At 43.5% G+C, this 20,853-nt stretch overlaps 1 protein-coding gene across 20 annotated transcripts in view; it reads left to right on the forward strand.

Annotated features, from left to right (window-relative positions):
- tns1b (tensin 1b) overlaps positions 1-19,916 on the forward strand; it is a 95,531-nt gene extending 75,615 nt beyond the window's left edge. For 13 of the 20 annotated variants that reach the window (XM_057048163.1, XM_057048273.1, XM_057048220.1 and 10 more), the window contains 18 exons: positions 4,476-5,945; positions 6,615-6,695; positions 9,085-9,275; positions 9,564-9,702; positions 11,601-11,696; positions 11,921-11,947; positions 12,191-12,371; positions 12,500-13,536; positions 13,652-13,738; positions 14,302-14,430; positions 14,681-14,773; positions 15,570-15,647; positions 15,936-16,004; positions 16,187-16,216; positions 16,577-16,745; positions 17,293-17,361; positions 17,471-17,500; positions 17,584-19,916. In XM_057048163.1, the coding sequence (XP_056904143.1) occupies positions 4,476-5,945; positions 6,615-6,695; positions 9,085-9,275; positions 9,564-9,702; positions 11,601-11,696; positions 11,921-11,947; positions 12,191-12,371; positions 12,500-13,536; positions 13,652-13,738; positions 14,302-14,430; positions 14,681-14,773; positions 15,570-15,647; positions 15,936-16,004; positions 16,187-16,216; positions 16,577-16,745; positions 17,293-17,361; positions 17,471-17,500; positions 17,584-17,722 (4,115 nt within the window). In that variant the 3' untranslated portion in view covers positions 17,723-19,916. The remainder of the gene's footprint in view (positions 1-4,475; positions 5,946-6,614; positions 6,696-9,084; positions 9,276-9,563; positions 9,703-11,600; positions 11,697-11,920; positions 11,948-12,190; positions 12,372-12,499; positions 13,537-13,651; positions 13,739-14,301; positions 14,431-14,680; positions 14,774-15,569; positions 15,648-15,935; positions 16,005-16,186; positions 16,217-16,576; positions 16,746-17,292; positions 17,362-17,470; positions 17,501-17,583) is intronic. The other 7 variants (XM_057048244.1, XM_057048296.1, XM_057048202.1 and 4 more) reach the window with 6 other exon arrangements.
- Positions 19,917-20,853: the final 937 nt, after the last annotated feature.

Consider the following 20,853-nt stretch of genomic DNA (forward strand, 5'->3'; position numbering starts at 1 on the left):
CCACTTTAAAGCATAAATGTTGTTTATAAATGCTCCCAGCAGCCATACCAGTACCCAGGACGTGAAGATGAAAAGAATTTTGATCAATAACCTTCCTAAGTTCCAAATTACTGTCCATTACCTTATTGTTTTCCCAAAGTTTGCACTTACTGACATTGATTCAGGAAACATTCATCCATAATTAATGAGCTGCAGGGTTCATTACGGGACATTGAATTCCTGTACTTACATTAGGCTTTATAAGGAAACTTGTGATCAACACAAATTAAGTTTAATTTAGGCATCACAAGTTTTGCTTAGTATATGCCAGTTTCAGGTTTTGACCAGTCTCCCCATTTAAATTAATTTTTATTCATGTCAGTCGTTTTAGCACATTGGTTTTAATAAATCTTGTGGCCAGTAAACATGGATCCCCAACTGCTTTGGAATGGCCAAATAGTGCTGGAATCTTTGTCTCACATACACACATGTAGTAACATATGGTGTGTTGGGCCGTGTTAGCTATTGGGGAAACAAGCTATTTCCGCTCTTACAGGGGGTTCTGTTGCTACAGGGGTCAGAGGTCAAAGTTTACAGATCAAGAGGTCACACTGTTGTGCCATCTGGCTGACAGAAACCCAACAGAAACTTCCATTTCTGTTGTACATCTTAGAATGCTGATTTTAGGATTTGCTCAAGGGGGCCATGAAGACTGCCAAGTGTGGGAGGGGCCAAACGTTGGGATGACATTTTTTAGCTGACCTTTGGCTCAATACACAGTTATACTGTTTTTTTTGTAATGATAGTGTTTTTTAATACCATTTATAGAGGATCTGTGGTAACAATGAACGATGACTCAATTTTCCCCCTTTTCCCCGGGCGATGGCGTGATTAGCATCATGCTAGGGAGCGCTTTTCGCCTTCAGCTCTTTCTCAGTGTCATCTGTTGCCATTTACTGGTAGTTTTTGTAAATCATTTAATTCTTGTTGAGGACAACATAGGCTGGATCACGATGCCTGAAGGGCTGTATTCCCTTTACCAAACTGTGGTCTGTTGGAGACTGGTATACATCTGAGGGAACAGACGGAACAGCTCATGCATCTTACAGTCATGATGTAATGATGCTTTCTAAATTGATTTCTGCTGCCTCAAGTTAGGAGACCACAATAACACAGATTAGTTAGCCACGGTTCTCTCTCCCCTGCTGTTGCGTAATTAGCAAGAGGTGATGTCAGGGTTGAGGACATTCTTCCCTGACTCATGTTCTTTGGATCCCAGAACACGTGTTTACCTCCTGGGGTGCATGTACACACAGGGATAGACATCTTATCACACCAAGGAACAGCATCAAAGGTTATTTGTAGAGTCTTACTCATGTTCATTTCATCAAAATGAAGCTGGCAGCAGACATAACACAGCACAGAGGAGCAGTCTCAACATAAATAGCCCGCTTGCCGTAAAAAGTCTCACCGGTCTAAAGTGACAGATTAGATTTCCCGTTGTACAAATGGGGATTCTGTAACTTGCTCGTCAGTCACGTCAGCTCTGGGGTGAAGACAGGAGCTGGTTAAAGAGACCAGAATATAGTTGAGGTGTGAGTGGGAGGATGACAAGAGCAGCCCATCACGGCCGGGATCATCGTCGGGATTTAAGGAAACGAGCGAGAAGAGGAAACATGTGGGTTAGAGAGACAAAGATGGTGTGATCATCTGTCACAGACAAAGGAAAGCAGCAATACTGTCTGATCCCTGTTTATGTAACTCCCACTGGAAAAGTTTGAGATGGTGTGTGGAGGCTAAAGTCACATCTATCAGTTTTAGCCAGAATGTGTTACTATATTAGGTTAAAACTCTGAATGTGCTGGATCAGAGTACAATTCTTCTGCTGTTTTACAGTGAATGTGTCCAACTTTCTAAAATCTTCGGAGCGGTAGCTGCTCTAATGTCCTTATATCCCTCGCAGGCATTAAAACCACTTAACCGATTGTGCTAAAATTATGCCCAACTGCCCGTAATCCTCCGCTCAATGTTGTTGAAGTATTGATATTCTCACATCAGCTTCCATAAAGAGCTTCTTGTGTGAACTATTGACATGGCCATAAAAAACTGTGATCTATTTTCTCATTTCATATCAGGTTAATCGTTGGTACCTATGAAATGGCCGTCTTACATGCTAATATATCCAAATGGCAGGATGATAGTCCGTAAGTAGGGCCATTGATTATGTGTTACCATGTGATTCATCTCTTTGAACAGCTGCTTTCATATACCTTTTAGAAACACAAGTCCCGTTTAGATTCTTGACAAATTAGGAGATGATATATCTTTTTCACTTCCCTACAGTCTTCTGTTTTCTCCATCTGCCTGCGGCAGGGTGGAGTTTCTTTTCCTGGTTCTCAGCTCAGAGAGCTTGTTAAATGACTGCTGCTGGAAGAAGTAACTCTTTCCAATACATGGAGTTTTTCTGAGACCACTGGGATAAAGGAGGGGCATCTCTGTATTATTGTGTGTGCTTAAATTTGCCTTACTTTTGTGTAAATGTCTGTGTGTCTCATTCTGTAAACACATTTTATACATTGTCGATATACTCACAAGAACAGAGGCAAAAACTGTCCCGGGACTGATGTCATTCTATAAAGGTCTAAAGTAGATTTCAGTGGCTCCTTATGCTCCCCCTCCCCTCCTTCATGTGCCGTCAAACAGTTTGCTGTGATAGACCTCGCATATATGCACAGACAGCAGGGGAAGCCTTTAGTCTAGTTGGAGCCACTGAGCTGCCTCCAGCAGTAGCTGGACAGATATTCATGAGGAGGAGGAGAAGGACATGGACCAGTAGCCAAAACCTGCTCCCCTAGCTCCCACTCCAACTCCTCATATCCCACCCAGGCATTTGTCTGTGGGGCTTTTCCCCGCTTAGATTGGGATTGAATCATCATTGACTACTCACGCAGGTATGGAAACCTCTATTTCATTTGGCATGAATTTCACTGAAGGGACTTGTTGAAATGTACTAGATGAAGCTTTCAGGATGTCAGTCTTCACTGCCTCAGTCACACTTGGCTCCTACGCAGGTAAAAAACCTAGGTAGTGAAAGTTAGGGGAGCTTGTCTTACACGACGAATGTCTATGTTTATCAGCATGACTTGGGTGTTAAGAGTGTGTATATAAATGTGTGCGCATACATAACGCGATATTTGAGCCTGGCAGTATTATAAGCACTTTCATGTTTGTACCGATGACTTCATTTCTGAGGAACCAGTGTTGGAGCAGGTACAATTTAGAACAACATTGAGGTCTTGAACAGCAGCATAACAAAAGCTTCTGACTCTTTACCTCTATACAGCAGCAATGTCAGCTGTGTGATTTGGCTGTTATGACGATAAACATGCTTGAAGCTACAATAAACCATCAGCCACATTCGGTCCCCTGGTGTACCAATCACAGTGAGCTAAGTAATGGAAAGGTGTACATAATGTCCAGCACACTGTGGTTTTCTTTGTCACCACTCAGGTTTGTGTTCAACAGCCTGACGATTCATCCGTTACAGTGCACCATTTCCTTGGCAACGTGCCCCAGGCCAGCCAAGGAGACGTTGTAGTACCCAGTTTGTGAACGCCCACTGGGCTCCATTACAGAGCTCTGTATTCACTCAAGCTGAAATGTGGACGTCCATAAGTTACAGGAACACAGACAGCTTCTTTGTGTGGCTTCTTTCCCAGCTGTAGATCTGATTTGACTGCATCCACATGGGTTACGCTGGAGCTTGGGAATTTAAATGCACACTAGACAGAAGCATTATCTGACATTTCATCCTCATTGGACAGTTATTCTCTATAGAGCCTGCACATGTGACCAAACAATTGCTTTTAATGCTGCAGCAGCTGTTCAGACGTTGGGAAATGCTTGAGAAAAGACACGATGTGTTGATGTTAAAATTGTACAGAAACACTTCTTAAAGAGGAGGTGTGAGTTTGGGGTCAGTGTGATGTCATCTGTGCGTCTGTGTTTCAGCTGGTTTCATCGTGACTCTCAGCCTGTTGAGCTTTTGTTTTGCTTTGGGTTTCCAAGGCTGGGACAACTACCAAGCCTTTCTTCCCAACTGGGACTGATTTTCCAAGGATGACTAAATTCTTCTGATTGGGAGTCCCGCTGTCCTCCTCCCTGGACTTGGGTGTGGCATTGTGTAACACACCGAAGACAACTGTATATACAAAAATGGTTTAAGAATAACAACCTTTAAAGCAACATTTTTCATTAATACAAGTGTTTCCATCAGGTAATGCGCTTTCATTGCAAAAGTGGTGTTAGTCAGTAATGGTGGTACTCTTCATGGTCATGGGTTAGCCTTTCAGTTAACTGCTGCTGTTCCCACATTTTGTGACTCTCAATAATCTGGGTGGAAAGAGCGTGTTCCCTGTGTTGCATGTGATGCATTCACATTTACATTTGTGCCAAAACATCTTATTCAACGAGCCTTTATCGCTTTTTTGTTTAAGGAGTCATCCATACTCAAGGACCTCTGGATGGTAGCCTCTATGCCAAAGTACGCAAAAAGGAATCAGTTGAAGGAACGGTTACAGCTAACGGGATCCCACCCTCTGCTGCAGAACATGCCCTTCCTGCAGTCGACCATGCCTTATCAGTGAGCAGCGACTCAGGAAACTCCACTGCCTCCATCAAAACCGACCGAACGGACGAAGTGACAGCAGCGCCTCAAAGTTCCACAGTGATCCAGACACAAGTTCCTGTACGTGAGGAACTGCCTGCAGTCCATCAGCCCACTCCTCCTGCACAACGACCAATCAGTCCCCAAGAGAAGCAAGAGCTGGAGCAGCTGCTCAGTGGGCTGGAGGGACCCATGAATCGACAGAACTACCTGACTACCCCTGCGGGAGGTACGCTTCACTTAGTGCCTGCCCAGGTCCACGTCAATGGGCACAGTAACATTGACCGCGAGACGGACATCTTAGATGATGAGCTGCCTACCAGTCAAGAAGGTAACAGCGTGGACAGCTTAAGAACCTTCTCCTCCACGGACGGTCGGGCAACGCCAGCTGATCTTTACTTCCAGTCTGAGTCGATCATTAATGGCCAGGATCATGTCCCATATCTTGAACGCACCATCCCAGATAACCCACTGGAAAACAGGCTACATATGGGCAAATCCAGCAGACCCTTTACCTTCACACAAAAGGAATCTGTCCCACCTTTAACTACCCCAAATGGCAACCTGTACCGCTCTCAGTCATTTGGGACCACGTCAAGCTCCATGCCACAAGCTCCTGCCCGCACTACAAGTAGCAGGGATGCTGTCCAGCGTGGACTCAACATTTGGCAGCAGTTTGGTGTACCTGAGGAGCCAGTAACTGAGGGCCTCACCTTCAGCCCCCCGATGATATCTAGTCACCACAGCCTCCCACAGTTCCCTCATCGCCACAGCGCCTCCCAACAAGAAATTGAGCAATCTATTGAGACCCTTAACCTCCTCATGTTGGACCTGGAACCAGGGCATACATCGGTGACAAAGTCCCAAAGCGCTCCACTGCACGAAAAGAATGTTGTCGTGACCACCCAGCCGTGCTTCTCGCAAAGTCAAACAAGGCCATCTTACCAGAACGATGCTGTTCTTCCCACTCACTTTTCTGGCCCCATGTCCAGCTACTCATCCCCGGCTCAGATGTCACCAGGGAAACCCAGTACACCAGAACCAGCACCTGTTCAGGTATCCTTGGGTTACGCGTCACAAATGGCTGGAACAAGTCCTTCTTTACAAGCCTCCTCATCATCGTCTGGTCACGCTCAGCTCAAGCCTGTCAGCAGCTACCCACCGAGCACATTGTCCCAGTCTGTGGAAGTCCTTGAGCCCCAGAGAAGCCCCAGTGCTGCCTCAGCATCACCCCAGCCTCAGGACAATGAACCAGATGAGGTCTTTAATGTCGAAGGCTTGGTGGCCCAAAGAGTCGCTGGTAAGTTTTAGATTTACCTGTTGTAATTTCATACAAAATTAAGCTCAATTTGTTGCCAATACACATCTAATGATGAAAAAAAAGAACCATTACTAAACATCTGGTTACACATGCAATTAAAAAGAAATCATATACTTTGCTGGCCATAAATATTGATGGGTTTACACCTGAGGGTGTGTCGCCCATGTTTACAGCAGAACATTTAGCCAATTCTAAAGCCGAGCTGTGATGTTCTGCATCCACACTATTGGAGTTCATGTTCCTTATCTCATTTCCTGAATATCACCTCATCATTTCCAGCACTTAGTCTCAAACAGGAAGCTTTGTCTTTGGCCCCGCAGGTTGGCTGTCGCTGGATAAGCACATTAGACGCAGTGCAGGACAGCGAAAAATGGCGCAAAGTCAACATGAATTAGTGTGATAGCCAAACCCCCAGATAACAGAATCAACAGCATGGTTCCTTTCACTTTACTGCCCTATGTGCTTGTATCTTAAGCCACTTGTTCATGTTACGCAATCATAAAAGCACACACCATTGCAGATGGAGATATCAACGGCTAGCTGCACCATTCGAACATAAACAAAAAGTCTACTTATTCTCGTCTTTGTTTTCCTATTCCAAGTTTTGCCATCATCACTCTTTTTCTCATGGTCCATCTCTTTACCCAGAATACTCAGCTCGTGCCCAAAGTGTCATCCCGAGCATGACAACCTCTCAGGCTGAGCACCGTCGCTGTCACTCCCTCTCCGGTTGGTTCTTATTTCCTGTCTGAAGGAACACTGAGGAAGAAAGAATTGAACAAGTGTTCCTTCAGGCAAAGTTCTGATCTGTATTTAGTTGGTCTTTGGTTGTAGTGGGCTTTTGTTTACATTTTCCAGTCCCTCCAGTTTTCAGGATGTTTTCCAGGATGAAATAACAACAAAATCTACAGTTTTCTATATTTGTTTCAATAAAGTTATTTCATTCAAGTTAAAATGCTTTAATCCTGGACATTTTAAGGATATATTTGATTTTAAGTAGTTTTACAGAGAAAACATGATGTTTTTTCTTACTTCTTTAATTTTTTACAGTTAAACGCCAACTATTTTTAATCAATGAGAATCTGGAGGGACTCATTTAACAAGACTTTCTCCTTCACATCCTCCTTCTCTCTTTCCACACTGTGTCTCTTGTTTCAGCAGCCAATCAGCTCCTGATATCTCTGTGCAAACACTGTGCTCGCCATTTATTCCTGTTTGTTCCAAGTCAGTTTCTTACCTCCAGGTTGCAACGTTACCTCATTAGTGAACGAGAGGGGGAAAAAAAAACTTGTTAATGTTAAAGTTGCATGATGAAAAGACAGAAGCATAAAGGCAACTCTGTCCCCTTCTATGAGAGTGCACGTCACAAGATCCATTTTGCCAAATTCGGGGGACAATACCAGAGCCAGGGTACACTGCCCCCATTCAAGGTGCCTTTTTCACTTGTTGCTTTAAAGAAAAGGGACCACTGTCCTGGTTGCTGGTGGGTTTGATGCTGGTGGAACTATGCTGGGTGACATCATGTTATCATCTGTCCCGCTGGGATTCTTCTCTCCGGCTGTGATATTCTCCAGCTTTGTATTTGTGGGGACAGCAGCTGTGACCACCACACAGCCACGATTCTTCTGCCTTTCAGTGCAGAAACCTTTTTGGATAAGGCACCAGATGGGCCCCAGCTGCTATAATCAGCAATATTTGTTTTCTTTCATCATAAATTACAACTGAGTGGAATGGAATGTCGGTTCAGACCTTTCTCCCCTAAGAATTCCACAAAATCCTGATCTTAAACTTTTTTTTTTTTTTTTTAAATCTCTCCACTGGTGTCCTTGGACAACCTCTCTCAGTTACATGAGTTTAACTTGGTGGAAAAAAAAGAAAATAACTGTCAAATGTATCTTTTCAATCCCATTTAGCTCAAAAAACACCAATCCTTGAGAATCTTCTTCTGTCCAGCTGGAAACAGTTAACAGCATGGTGTTTGCCTACGGTGCACCATGGGTACATCTGGTTCTGAGTTTCCAAGCGGGGGTGCAACGGCTGGTGTGTTTCTCTTTGGCAGGATTGGCTCTTCAAAGCTAGTTTCAAACCAGCAGAAAGCTGTTTAAAGCTGGAGACTGCTAGAAGAATCCCAATAGATGGCATAAATAGTTTATCATTGATTTTCTTTGACTTGTGTAACAAAACATTATAAGGACTGATTTATTAACAAAATGATGGGAATCCACCTGAGTAAACTTAGAGAAAATCCCTCTTAATGCCTCAGATATTTGACTTGTGGCACTGGCAGCTAACTCTATTCCTACTTCAGACTTTCACAGCTGTTACTGCTAAAATTTTCCTACAGATTTTTGGCCAAAGCTGCGCAGCCGCCCCTAAAAGTGAGGCTGAGCAAAGGCGATATTAGTCTCATAGTGCATCTACATGGTTTTCCATGTATGGAAATATTAAAGTGAGAGAAACATTCAGTGAGGCTGCTATCAACTTTGGCTGTTTTTTAGTTCGTCCATGAGATCATTGTAGCATAACCAGTCATTAATGACTCGACTTGTACTTTCCAAATTTAATCTAGAGCAATCATCCCCAGGTTTTCCCCTCTTTGGGCAACGTTTTAAGCTTTGCCACATCAAGCCTCCAATGATTTTGTATATTAGCTTAAAGCGCTACACTTAAATATTGTCTGCTTCCTCCTGGAAAGCTTCTCTCGCCATCACTTTAAACTAGATCGAGTGAACTGTGGTTGAAGCCTTAGTTGTGCTACTGTGAGGCTGTGGTAAACAGCCACTTGTTCGTTCCAGAATTCCCCAGCAAGTATTGTGTTAGTGTCGTATTTAACTTTTCGTAATTTGTGGCTTGCCAAACTTGTGTTTTATTGTGGCTTTATTAGCTTCCGTTTTTAGCAACAGCTAACCTTGCATTCAGCTTGAGTGTTTGCATGTTAAATTCCGATGGTTTAAGCTCCACAGGGCCCTTGTGAAGTCTTTGCTGTGTGTCTGTTCAATGCTATGACCTGGGCGGTGGGTGCTCTCAGTGGCTGACAACCATTAACCCGTTGATGGTGACGCATTTGCCGGTGACCAGCGCTTCTTGGGGTTAACACTTGATGTGCACGTTGTCTCAGCTCCGCAGACCCGCACAGCGTCCTTGGATGAGTCTGCTACGCTACCCCGCCATACCACCCCTACCAGTGAGGGCCAATGTCAGAAGAGTTCCGAAGATGGACCAGACGTCTCAGTTCGCTCTCCAGTCCGCTGCGTTTCCCCTGAGTTTGTAAATGCCATAGCGATGAACCCTGGAGGACGACCTAAGGAGGTAAAAATGTGTAAATTATTTTGAAGGCTTCTCCTTAAGTACCAATTACAGTGTATGCAGTCGACTGTATTTATGGATAAACTGGCTGATTCTGTTATTACATTTTCTGTCAGTCTACAAAATATTATATGAATGGAATAAAGTAAAGTGCAGGAATACCTTTATAAGTGGTTTCAATTCGCCAAATTCTTTCCTCTTTTAATAAGCTATCACAAATGTCTATAAGTCTTGGTCATGGTTTTCTCACTAGCTGTTGTGTTTGTTTGTGTACCACTCTTTGTTCTCCAGAGACACATGCACAGCTACCGTGAAGCCTTCGAGGAGATGGATGGTGGCCCCGTCAGTCCTACACCCACAGTTGGTGGTGAGGCGTTTCCCCAAACCCCTGCCTTCCCCATATCACCGCAAACCCCTTACTTCAACCTGTGTAAGTTCCCCTTCTGGCTGGCAGAGGGAGCTGTGGAGCTGAGACCAATGTTTTAGATCCAATGTTCAAGGAATGAGATAGATTTTTATGTTTTCATTTCTGATACACTGTAAAAACTGATACATGAGGGTCCCTTGGTAGTGATAAAATTCTGTGTGAAAGTGGAAATGCGTGACCAGATGGTCTGGTGAGAGTTTGACTGAAGCCAAATTGAGGGACTATACTGGGTCAAATAAAGAAAATGGAAAGAAGAGTAGAATGGTTCTAATACAGAAGATAAATGAAGGATGGCGCTAACTGTCCCCGCTCTTACCTCACGTCATCTTCATTCGCACAGTTCGCTGCAAAATTCCAACCTGCCATGTGACACAATCACGTGCATTTTATTCCTAGTCTATTTATGATGGCCTTAAATAAAAGACTCATTGGCCAACTTTACCGATGAGCTCATCCAGTTTTCTTGGCTGTTTCCAACAAGGCACACCTGTAAATGTTACTCGTAAAAGGGCACCACATTTTCTCCCTTTCTGTGCTGTAACACTGGGTTGTGCCAGGAAGAAATCGTTTTTATTGAGCTCCTTATTTTGAGGACTTACAAATCTGATTATGCTCACCAGATAAACACAACATACAATACAGTTACCCAGAAAGTGTTGTGCGTTTTGTCTGCTTAGCTAGACCAACACAGTTTTTTTGCACATGGCACTAAATGACGTCATCGTTTTGGGATGTTTGTCCCAAGTACACGATACCCAGACTTAAATTGGGGCATCATTGGTGAAAGCACAAAGAATTGAGTTGGATTCTTTGGTAAGTGGACGATGCACGTCTCCCTGCAGGAGTTCCACTGTGTCAGCCCCCCGCCCCCCCATCCCTCCCCTTCTCTCCGCTGGTGTTGCCCCATTACTCACCACATTACTGCACCGCTTAAGCACCAGAGCATTAGGAGAGCAGCAGTGGCAGCAAACCTCCACAAAACAGACAAACTCAAGCGTCTGCTGCCACCTTGTTCCGGCCAAGTCTGCGCAGTAACGCATAGGAGGTCTTCCTCCGCCAGATGGCGCTGTTGCCTCTGTGCTGGTTACAAGGTGGCAGAAATCATATATTTAAGTGTGTTTACACATCTGTTTAGCTGCTGCCCTCCATGTTGCTGTCTGCACCCATCACCCTGCTTGCTGGCCACCCCCACTCCCAGCAATCCTGGTCCAAATGTTTAGGTGCTATTCTGCCAACGATGTACATCTAAACTGATTAAAGAAATTTAAATTATTAGATAAATGAGAGACGTGTTGCACTAAAACTTACCATAAAAGAGTCAAGTCAGTAATAGTGATTTAAATGATCTAAGACATTTTGTACAAATCAGAGGTTTTTTGCTGTAAACCTGCTTTATCGAGATCCATAAATACATCATATTTGTTTTTAGTCTATTGAGAGAAGCAAAGTTTCAGAATTTGGCAGATGTTTGACACTTGTCTTTGTAATGGTTTAACTGGTCACATGCATGTTTTGCTTCCCCATCATAGCATGAGCCTCGCTTATTTACATTATTGTACTTGTTGCTTGTTGGATGATGGTCTGAGATGATCCAGTATTGACTTGTTATATTGCCTTGGCAGCTGTTGACACACCAATGAATACCTGATTCCTTTTTTTCAATAACCTCACAAATCTCTAAATGCGCTTGTGGACATTTTTTGGCAGTTAATTATTTTTTATGGGAGAGTGGAACACTTTAAGACCAGGCTCTCCTCTCCATGCTAACATGAATTAGCTACTGATGTTCAGGCAGCTCATTGTGCTGTAGCAGCTGTCAACATGCCTGTGTTCAGATGACTCTCCCTGTGTTCTGGAGACTCTCCCTGTGTTCTGATGACTCTCCCTCTCGTTGTCCTCAGGTCGATCCCCTCCTGGTCTTGCTAAAACTCCACTTTCAGCTCTGGGATTGAAGCCACACAACCCAGCAGAAATCCACCTCAATCAAACAGGCTCAGGTTGGTAGCGTGAAGTACTGGATTTACCTGTGCATCTGGACTACTTCTTCAGAATGAGAGGACATTAGGCTACAGTATATAATAAAGTGTGTAAATCACACTGCTGTTCTTGAACTATGAACATTCTGCACACAAGCAGGCACTATTTGCATACACAGAAAGAGTTCAGCCCTGTTCTTTTAAAAACTTCTGTTTTCTGGATTCTCTCTAATGTTGCACCACAGACGATGAGAGCAGTCTGTGTGAGGAAGGTAAGACAGCTGCTGTCCAAATGCCAAAATTCCTCATTGAAATTGAACATTTTCATACCTTCCTCTCCATTTTCATTACATACACACTGTATTTGTTTTAAGTCAATTAATGTGATATGCCACTGATGAAATCTCCTTTTTTTCAGTGATTTTTTTTTAAGAGCATCTCGTTTCTCACTCCACATCATAGACTCGGTGACTGACGTAACAGGATTAAAGCTCCCAAAATATTCTTTAATGCAGGACCCAGAAGTTACGTGGAGTCTGTGGCAAGGTCAGCGGTGGCAGGAGGAGACCAGCCAACATCAATGTGGAGCCCAAGTCCACCAGAGGAGACCACGGGCCCGCAGAGGAGCACAAGCCCAAGCTCATACTCACTGAACCCACCGTTGTCCAGCAGCAGCCCCATCCAGAGCTCACAGCGGTGAGGCCACACAAAGCACACATGAACACCAGACAAGACGTAGAAAAAAAGTGGACAATATAGGAAATTACAAACTCATGACATGATACAAACTGCCAGAACTTCATCTCTTTAAATTTGTCTTCCAGTGTTCAACCCAAAGTAGAGAATGGTGTTAGCACACCCTCCCAACCCACTACTGATTTGGGCTTCCACCCCCAGGCCATGGAGAGGGCCCATCATCCTTCCAGTCCATCTTATCCAGCCCTAAGTACCCCTGCTTCTTCTTGCGTTGATTCTAACTCTTCAAGCCCCTCGTACCCAGGAACAACTACCCCTTCACTGTCCTACCTTGGCTCCAATACACCCCTCGGGAGTTGTGTGAGCCCACTACCCTCAGAGCCTTCACAGATAACCATCAGCCATGGAAGTCCTCGCCCAGAGCAGCCAATCTATGTTATTGATCACCCCAACCTCAAAGCCATCCAACAGTGCTCAAGTGTTCATCAGGGTCAGGATGTGCCCAGAACAGGGCAGCAAATGTCAGCAACCAATGGCTTTGATCTTGGCGTGGAAGCTCTTGGTGGCAGTCCCATCCTCGGTCAACGTCTGTCAAAGGGAGCTCAGGGCAGCCCGGTCCTCAGCAGACAGACCTCTTTGGGACAAGGTTCCCAGCAGAGCCCAGTCCTCAACAGACAGCCGCCCCTTGGGCAGCCAGTGCACGGCAGCCCTGTGCTCAGCCGCCACCCATCGGTCACCCAACCACAAGCACATGCAGTGTTGATCCCGCATGCTTCAATATTACAGGTTTCTCAGAGAAGCCCCAGTTTGGACCGTCACCCTATGCACAGTGGTTATACAACTCCAGATGAGAGACATGGGAACCTATCGAGACAGAGCAGTTCATCGGGCTATCAAGGACCACCCACTCCCACCTTCCCCATATCACCTGCAGCCTACCAAGATGACAGGATAATGGGAATGGGTGTGGGATTCCGCCAAGGAAGCCCAGCTCCTGTAGTCCAGCCCCAGCTTCCGGAGAAAAGACGCATGTCGAGCGGAGATAAACCAAATGGAACGCTCTCTTATGGCACGATGAATGGAAGGATAAGGTCCCCAGCAAGTGGAGGGAGCACGCCCAGCTACTTTCACACCCTCTCAGACTTCTCAAGGTTCAACATAGCTGGTAAGTCTGCGTATGGGTGGGATGTTCCTAAGTGCATTGTCCACATTCTGTATTTTTAGAGCCTTTGGCTGAATGTCTCTGGGAACTTGTCACAACATTAACTGTGTGGTTGCAGATGGAAGTCCTGAAAGCAGGCTGAATGTCAAGTTTGTTCAAGATACGTCCAAGTTCTGGTATAAGCCAGACATTTCCAGGGAGCAAGGTAAGATGCTAAGAATTTACCTTCCTTTACTGGTCTTTAGGCAGTTATTGAAACATTGCTTTTATGTTTACTTCTGTATTTTGTTGGTTACTTTTCTATCCTGGAGTCAAATGTGAGCTCAGGGACCAGGTGTGCCTGCGTTGCTACGTTAGCATTCATTTTAAACAAAAATGTGACTGCTTGAAGTACAAGGCACATGTACACACACAGATATCTGCTGCTGTGGACTCCCTTAAAAAGAACCATCACCAGGTGTTACTCATCTCCAGCTCTTTTCTTTATGAGTGTGATCAAGCTGATGCATGTTAAAGTACTGGAGGAATCCATCTTGAGCATTTGTTTATGAACATTTAGTACCTGAAACAAACCACCCAGGGCAGCATCCTGCAGTGGTTGGCTGTCCACTTCTAAGACATTAGCACTGGTTTTCTCTTAAGTTCTCCAGTTTCCTCCCAAATACTCCCAGGTCCAAATACATTAGTTGGTGGAATATTATTGCCCTGAGGTATGAGTGTGTGAGGATATATCAGTGCTAACTTACCCAAATGCTAACTGCATTACAGCTATCAGCATGCTGAGAGAGAGGGAGCCTGGAGCCTTTGTCATTCGGGACAGCCACTCGTTCAGGGGAGCTTATGGCTTGGCTATGAAGGTGGCGTCTCCTCCACCTTCAGTGCATCAGAGCAAGAAAGGTAAGAGGTGGTGGTGCAGTGGCGCCCTCGTGGACAAGATCTGCATCCTGTGAATAATCTTGTCCTAAAAATGTAAAATCAGCAAGGCAAATTGGTTTTGATATTTAAGTAAAGTTTGGGATTGAACAAAAAGTCCAAATGTAATCTTTAGGATTTTTCCCCCTTAATGGCCATAAATTGCTTTTGAGCCACACGTTACTTTGGCAACATTTGATTGATGATGTTGCCTCCTCATTTTCTTACTTTACAGGTGACATCAACAATGAGCTGGTGAGGCACTTCCTGATTGAGAGCAGCTCTAAAGGAGTCAAACTGAAGGGTTGTCCTAATGAGCCTTACTTTGGTAAGCAGAAGCTGCCTCCCCCGCATGTACATAATCTTTGGGAGGTCAAAGAGAGGTTCCTGTGATCGTCTTTGTTTCCTGTCAGCGATATGGCCTTTTCAATTTCTTTAGCCCACAATTCTACTATAATCACAGCTTTGTTTGGAGGGATGACCCTAATTACATTGCAAGTCTGTGTGATGTATCGGCTGATAGATTTAGGCTCCTTGTGTCTTTAAAGCACAACTAAAACCATTATTTTCCCTGTTTGTATGCAGCATTATAGGAGTATAAATCATTCTTTTTCCCATTTTGGAGTCCATCAGCTTATACCCATCCTACTAGGATGAATTAGTAGCAACATGATCAGAACCAGAAGTGTCATGTGGGTTCACTTTATCACATGTCAAAATGTCTATTCAAAGATTTTAATGGCTTAATGGCCACAATCCAGTATTCAAATGAAAAACATAAAGCAGCAGAGCACTTAACAGTAAGTCTGCCTGCGGCTAACAAGTACTGCTAATTAAAATTAGCCACAAGTTGCGTAATACAGAGTTGATATACTTGTGTGAATATTTATATATGTACATAACACAGAGAAGAACAGACTCAAACGGCTTTCCTAAACCTTTTCTCTCGTATTTAATTCTTAAAATGTCATCATTGATGCATGTTAGAACTTTTCTGGCATTATTTTGTGCACTCAGGAAAGAGTGCACATGGGAACAATGCCCTGTCAGTGAGTTGAATTGTTAGTTGTGGTCTAATAAAATATTAGGAATGTTCAAGACATTTGTTGTGACTGTCTTCACAGGCTGCTTGTCTGCTCTGGTTTACCAACATGCAATCACCCCACTGGCCCTACCCTGCAAACTACTTATCCCTGCAACAGGTTTGTTAAATCTCTATCTCTAAACCACAGCTTTTATATTAAAATGATAATTACTTCTCGGGCATAGATGGATAAACTACCTCTACCACCTTTCCCTGCAAATAAACGATGTAGTACTCGAATGTACCACAAGAGGGTGCTGTGGTCGCAATATGCAGCTCGCGTTTTGCTATACAACTACATTCAAATATCACACGAAATGAGAAGATGGAAAACAGAAACGACAGCATGTTATCGTTCATACAAAATGCATGACTGGACTATTTACCTGCCTTTTGTTTCACACAGATCTCATCGAGGAAGCGCCTGAAGCAGCAACGACAAATCCATTGGCCGAAAGGCTGAAACAGGGAGCAGGTACTTCTCATTGTCAAGATTAACACCGACAGCCCGTGCAAATTTCTTTATTTCGCTGTATTTATGAAAAAAATATATAAATGAGGTTCAAAAGGCAGAATATGATGAAAACTTAAATGGATATGGAGATTCTATACGATGAGTGACCTTTGTATTCTGACAACGCCACGTTCTTGTTATAGCAGTGCAGAGGGCCCCTGCCGATTCCCATGGTAAACCCTGTGCACTTGTTTCTGTATTTGGAAATCTGTGTGGAATGCGCCCCCTGTCTGTTATCTGTCTGTTGTATTCAGCTGAAAGAGACATTAACAGTCATGTTCAAGCACCCCCCCCACCCCCCTCCCCAATATTTGGCCTGCTAACATTAGTGTTCACCTTCTTGTGCATAACAAAAATGTAATTGAATGTTTTTTTTATGTGGAATGATTTGGATACAGTTCTAAAAGGTTTTCCCCAGGATTGCTCCCAATAGCATGGAAGCTACTATAACTGCATGAGCAATTTGAGGCCAAAGCAGACTCTTTCCCCCGTTTTAACAAGTTCACTGTTTAAAAACTCTTTTGTCTTCCCAGCATGCAATGTGCTGTACATCAACTCAGTGGAGATGGAGTCCTTGACGGGCCCTCAGGCCATCTCCAAGGCCATCTCTGAGACTCTGGCTGCCGCTTCCCCACCGACTGCCACTGTCGTGCACTTCAAGGTGTCGTCACAGGGCATCACACTGACGGACAACCAGAGGAAGTAAGTCCTCGTGCCAGCAACTGGGAAAATGATCCAGTGAACGCGTCGGGATGGGGTTGGATTCAAAGCAGAAAACTGAACACAGGCGCCATTTCAATCCTCTGAACCGAGCCTCAACGACAGAGAACAAACGCAGCAGCCTGCATATGTTAAATTGCGTCAATATCTGATGATGTTTTGGGCCATTGATTCAGAACATTACCACACTCCGTCCATTTATTATTTAATGTCCCGTAACCAACTTTTTGGAAAGCAGTTTGGCAGCCAGCAGTTCTGACCTCATCTGACTTAATGAGCACGTCTGTTAAATATGAAGATTTGGCTGCATCGGGGAAAACGGTGCTTCTGCGTCACACCGGACAAACTGCATATTTAATGTCTGAGGCAAGTGTTACATTCCTGTAACACTTCCTGCTCTCATTACAAGCGTTCTAAAGCACTCCGGGGCCTCCAGGCTTAAGTCATTTGTACACATTGTAAATGTAACCAAACGCATGCTTTTATTAGCGTGAATTTGGCATCTGTGTAATGTCTCATTGTTTGTCAGGCTGTTCTTCAGACGCCACTACCCTAACAACACTGTGACGTTCTGTGACACTGACCCTCAGGACAGAAAGTGAGTACATGCAGGCCAAAACGGAATAAACTGCCTTTCAATAAACATTCCAGGAGGTCGGGCTGTGTCTGTAAACATTTTAACACACTTCCTGATTTGAATTTTGTAGATGGAACAAACCTGAGGGAGGCGCAGCCAAGTGAGTGCACAACGGTGGAGCACAACAGGGTGAAACTAAAGCACTTATGCAAACTTAAATAATTCCTATTTTTGACCTTCCAGGTTGTTTGGGTTTGTGGCGCGTAAGCAGGGAAGCACAACCGACAACGTCAGCCACCTCTTCGCCGAGCTGGACCCCGACCAGCCGGCCAACGCCATCGTCAACTTCGTCACCAAGATGATCGGCTCGCAGAAGCGATGAGCGCTGACGGCTAACCTTGGCGAACCACAGAGTCCCCCCCCCCCCCCCCCCTTGACTTGTTTGTGGATGAATGTAAGCAGATGAGAGAGACGGAGCATGTGCGGTGTGTTTCTGCGCTTCTGCGAAAGCATGTGCGAGCTTTTCTTCTCGGACGGACTCCTGATGGGATAAGAGGAAGTGCGGAATGGGGCGTGGCTATGTGTGACAACGGGACGGGAGGTCATTTATTTGGTCTCCTTGGCAGGGTAACTTATGGATGGGATGAGGAAATGGCACTGAATGGGCTGAACTGTTTGGATTCTTTGTTTTTTTTTAAGAAGATGTCAAGTTGTTTGAGATGTGGATTGTAAATCTATCAGGCCTATTGACTGACGAACCAAAGATAATTAAAAAAAAATGTATAGTGTGAAACTGTCAGAGCATAGGAGGTATTTTGTAACACACATATGGCTGCTTAATCAAAAAAAAACAACTGAACTGTTGCTGTCTGTATGTACTGATACTGTAGATCAGCTCTGCACCGTCACCGCTCTGTAAATATTCTACTTTGCTTTGCAAGTAGGACTGTTGTAGGTGACATTTGGTGCCTGACTTCCTTTTGTAATCTTGCGTTTTGAAGAAATATCAAAATTGTAGCTGTCCTGAATATGCAAGTAACCAAACGTGTATCCATCCACCTTTGTTTGTGACACAGCTTAAGATGCAACACCTGCAGGTCCTCCAACGCATGCAGCCGGAATTCACACACAAAGTGAAGCTATTTTTAGATGCATTCTGATGGTGTTCGCATGGTCTGACAGCCACTGAATCATCCACATGAGGTTTCTAGATTGTTTTAGTTCAACACCTAAAGAGGACGATACGTCTCCAGCACATAGCCGCACCATTTCACCCATTTCTGACAGATTTGAGCAGTTTTCTAAAGTGGTATCCTGCCACAATGCTCCTCGGGTGTCTGATAGGTCCATCCATAAAAGCTCTTTGGCCAGAAAACACCTTTATCCTACTCATAAGCTATAAATATAGTTAGACATAGTTATATATACAGTATATATAGAAAACTTCAGTGATTCAAGATATTTATTTTTTTGCTTTGTTGCTTTATCTAACCTTGTATACATGTATTATAAAGTATACACCAAGATAATTGAAAACCGAAAGATAGCTTTTTATTTTGGCAAAGGTTCATTTGATGTAAGGTGTAAAATGTGTGCTTTTTAAAATGTATCCGTGTTTGAATGTTTTGTTCACAGCATTATGTTGTTCTTGCTCTCTCTGGGAGGCTTATTTTTAAGAGGGAAATATTTTGTATTGTTGTTACTTAAGACTACATGTGGGTTCTCCTAAAGCCAACACTTGCGTATTAACTTAAAACCCCGCCTTGAAAAGACATTGTCCGAGGTAAAGCACTTAAATTTCAAAGTATTATCATTGTGTTTCCAATTCAGTCCCACAGTAAGACGTTGACCTTAGTCCAGTTATGACGTCACTGCAGACGGAAGGCCTTCATTTAAAACTGGCCTGTTTAATCGGTCGATACTGCCCCCGCGTGGTCTTTAGGTGCAATTACAAGATCACCATTTCTAGTCAATGCAGTGTTTTAGCTGCAAGTGATTGACAGTTAAGTGGTAAATATTAAGACGTTTCATCCCGGTTGTGTTTTAAATAACGATGAGTCATATGATAAATATGTTTTTCCCCCACCTGCATTTAAGAATTCATTTTTTTAAGCCCACATGTGTAATTCAGAAGCTAAAAGATGCAGCACTTGCAGGGCTTTTATATCTGATTAGAATGTCTGATTATTTATTAACATTAATCTGCACGCTCAAGTCGTTTTAATAACGCTGCTGACTGTAAACAGAACACTGTATCCTCAAGTCTGGTGAGATTTTGATTTTTGTGTGTCTTCATTTGAATTTGAGACAAAAAAAAAAAAGAAAATCTGGATTTTTTTGTTTCCCTTTATAATTGTGTCCCCCGCATAACACCTATGATGGCTTAGCTTCACCAAGATGCAAAGTCCAGTAGCATCTACCTGCTTTAACGGACCAGTCTGGACCGGAGAATGTGTGTGATTGAGCTATTATGTCTGTATAAATCTTTTGTTATATTTGATTTGCTACCTTGTATGGCTTTTACTATTTCTGATAAAGAAAAATAAACAGTGTAAAAAAACAGTACAGCTCAAAAAGGATCCAAATTTTTTTCTTTTGTCCGTGACATTAACATTTCACATATCAATGAATGTTCTCAGTCCTCCAAAAGTCAAAGACAATTCTTGGCTTGAGAGAATTCAACTGGACTTCTGTTAATCTTCTTTAATAATGCAACTGATAACAAACGAGTACTGTCTGCCCCACCTCAGGCCTCTTTTATGCTATTTATGTCCGATTAGCAAGTATAAATATATTTTATCTGCAGAAAAAAAAACTTGACTAAAAATAAGCTTGACTACAGAGAATGATACAAGTGTCTGCAAACATTATTGTGGCAGCAGCATACAGAGAGACGACAACAGGCAGGCACCAGCTGCACTTTGTCATGAAATATTCAGAATCGGCTACTTTTTACTATAAACCAGTGGAAAAATGTAAATATTGTTTACTTTTCCTCTATTTATTTTTATTCTGAGCGGTACCAAAAACATTTGCGATGTATCAGAAGTGGGATTAGAACTGGCTCCTCCAGAGGAGACTCTGCTTTAGACCGCGCGGCCTGACTGTGTGTAATGCGGGTCGCCTGCCCTCTAGTGGAATAACGTGTTATTGCACAAACGTTGCGTTTCTTTTGCAGTTTGTGCAAACACGAACCGAAGTTATATGTTTTCCCCCCATTTTAGTTTTAAAAGGAGTCGGCCGCTATGGTGGGTACACTGCTGTTCCAGTGGGAGACGTTATTTGATAGGATTGCGAGATTAGCGTGCGATACTATTTTTGACCAGAAGATGTCAGTAGCTCCATTTAAAAAAGTCGGTCTGCCATATTTCAAATTTAAATTGTTCTAGATTTACTGCCACAAGACTTTTCTATTGCGTGTCTTTGCTTCATCAGTGGTCTTTCTGGTGATAATTTGATTACAATCAATGTACTTGTACTACACACTCTAGTACATTACCTTAAATGTGAATG

Source organism: Takifugu flavidus, chromosome 1 (genome assembly GCF_003711565.1).
Source record: "Takifugu flavidus isolate HTHZ2018 chromosome 1, ASM371156v2, whole genome shotgun sequence".
NCBI classification, from domain to species: domain Eukaryota; kingdom Metazoa; phylum Chordata; class Actinopteri; order Tetraodontiformes; family Tetraodontidae; genus Takifugu; species Takifugu flavidus.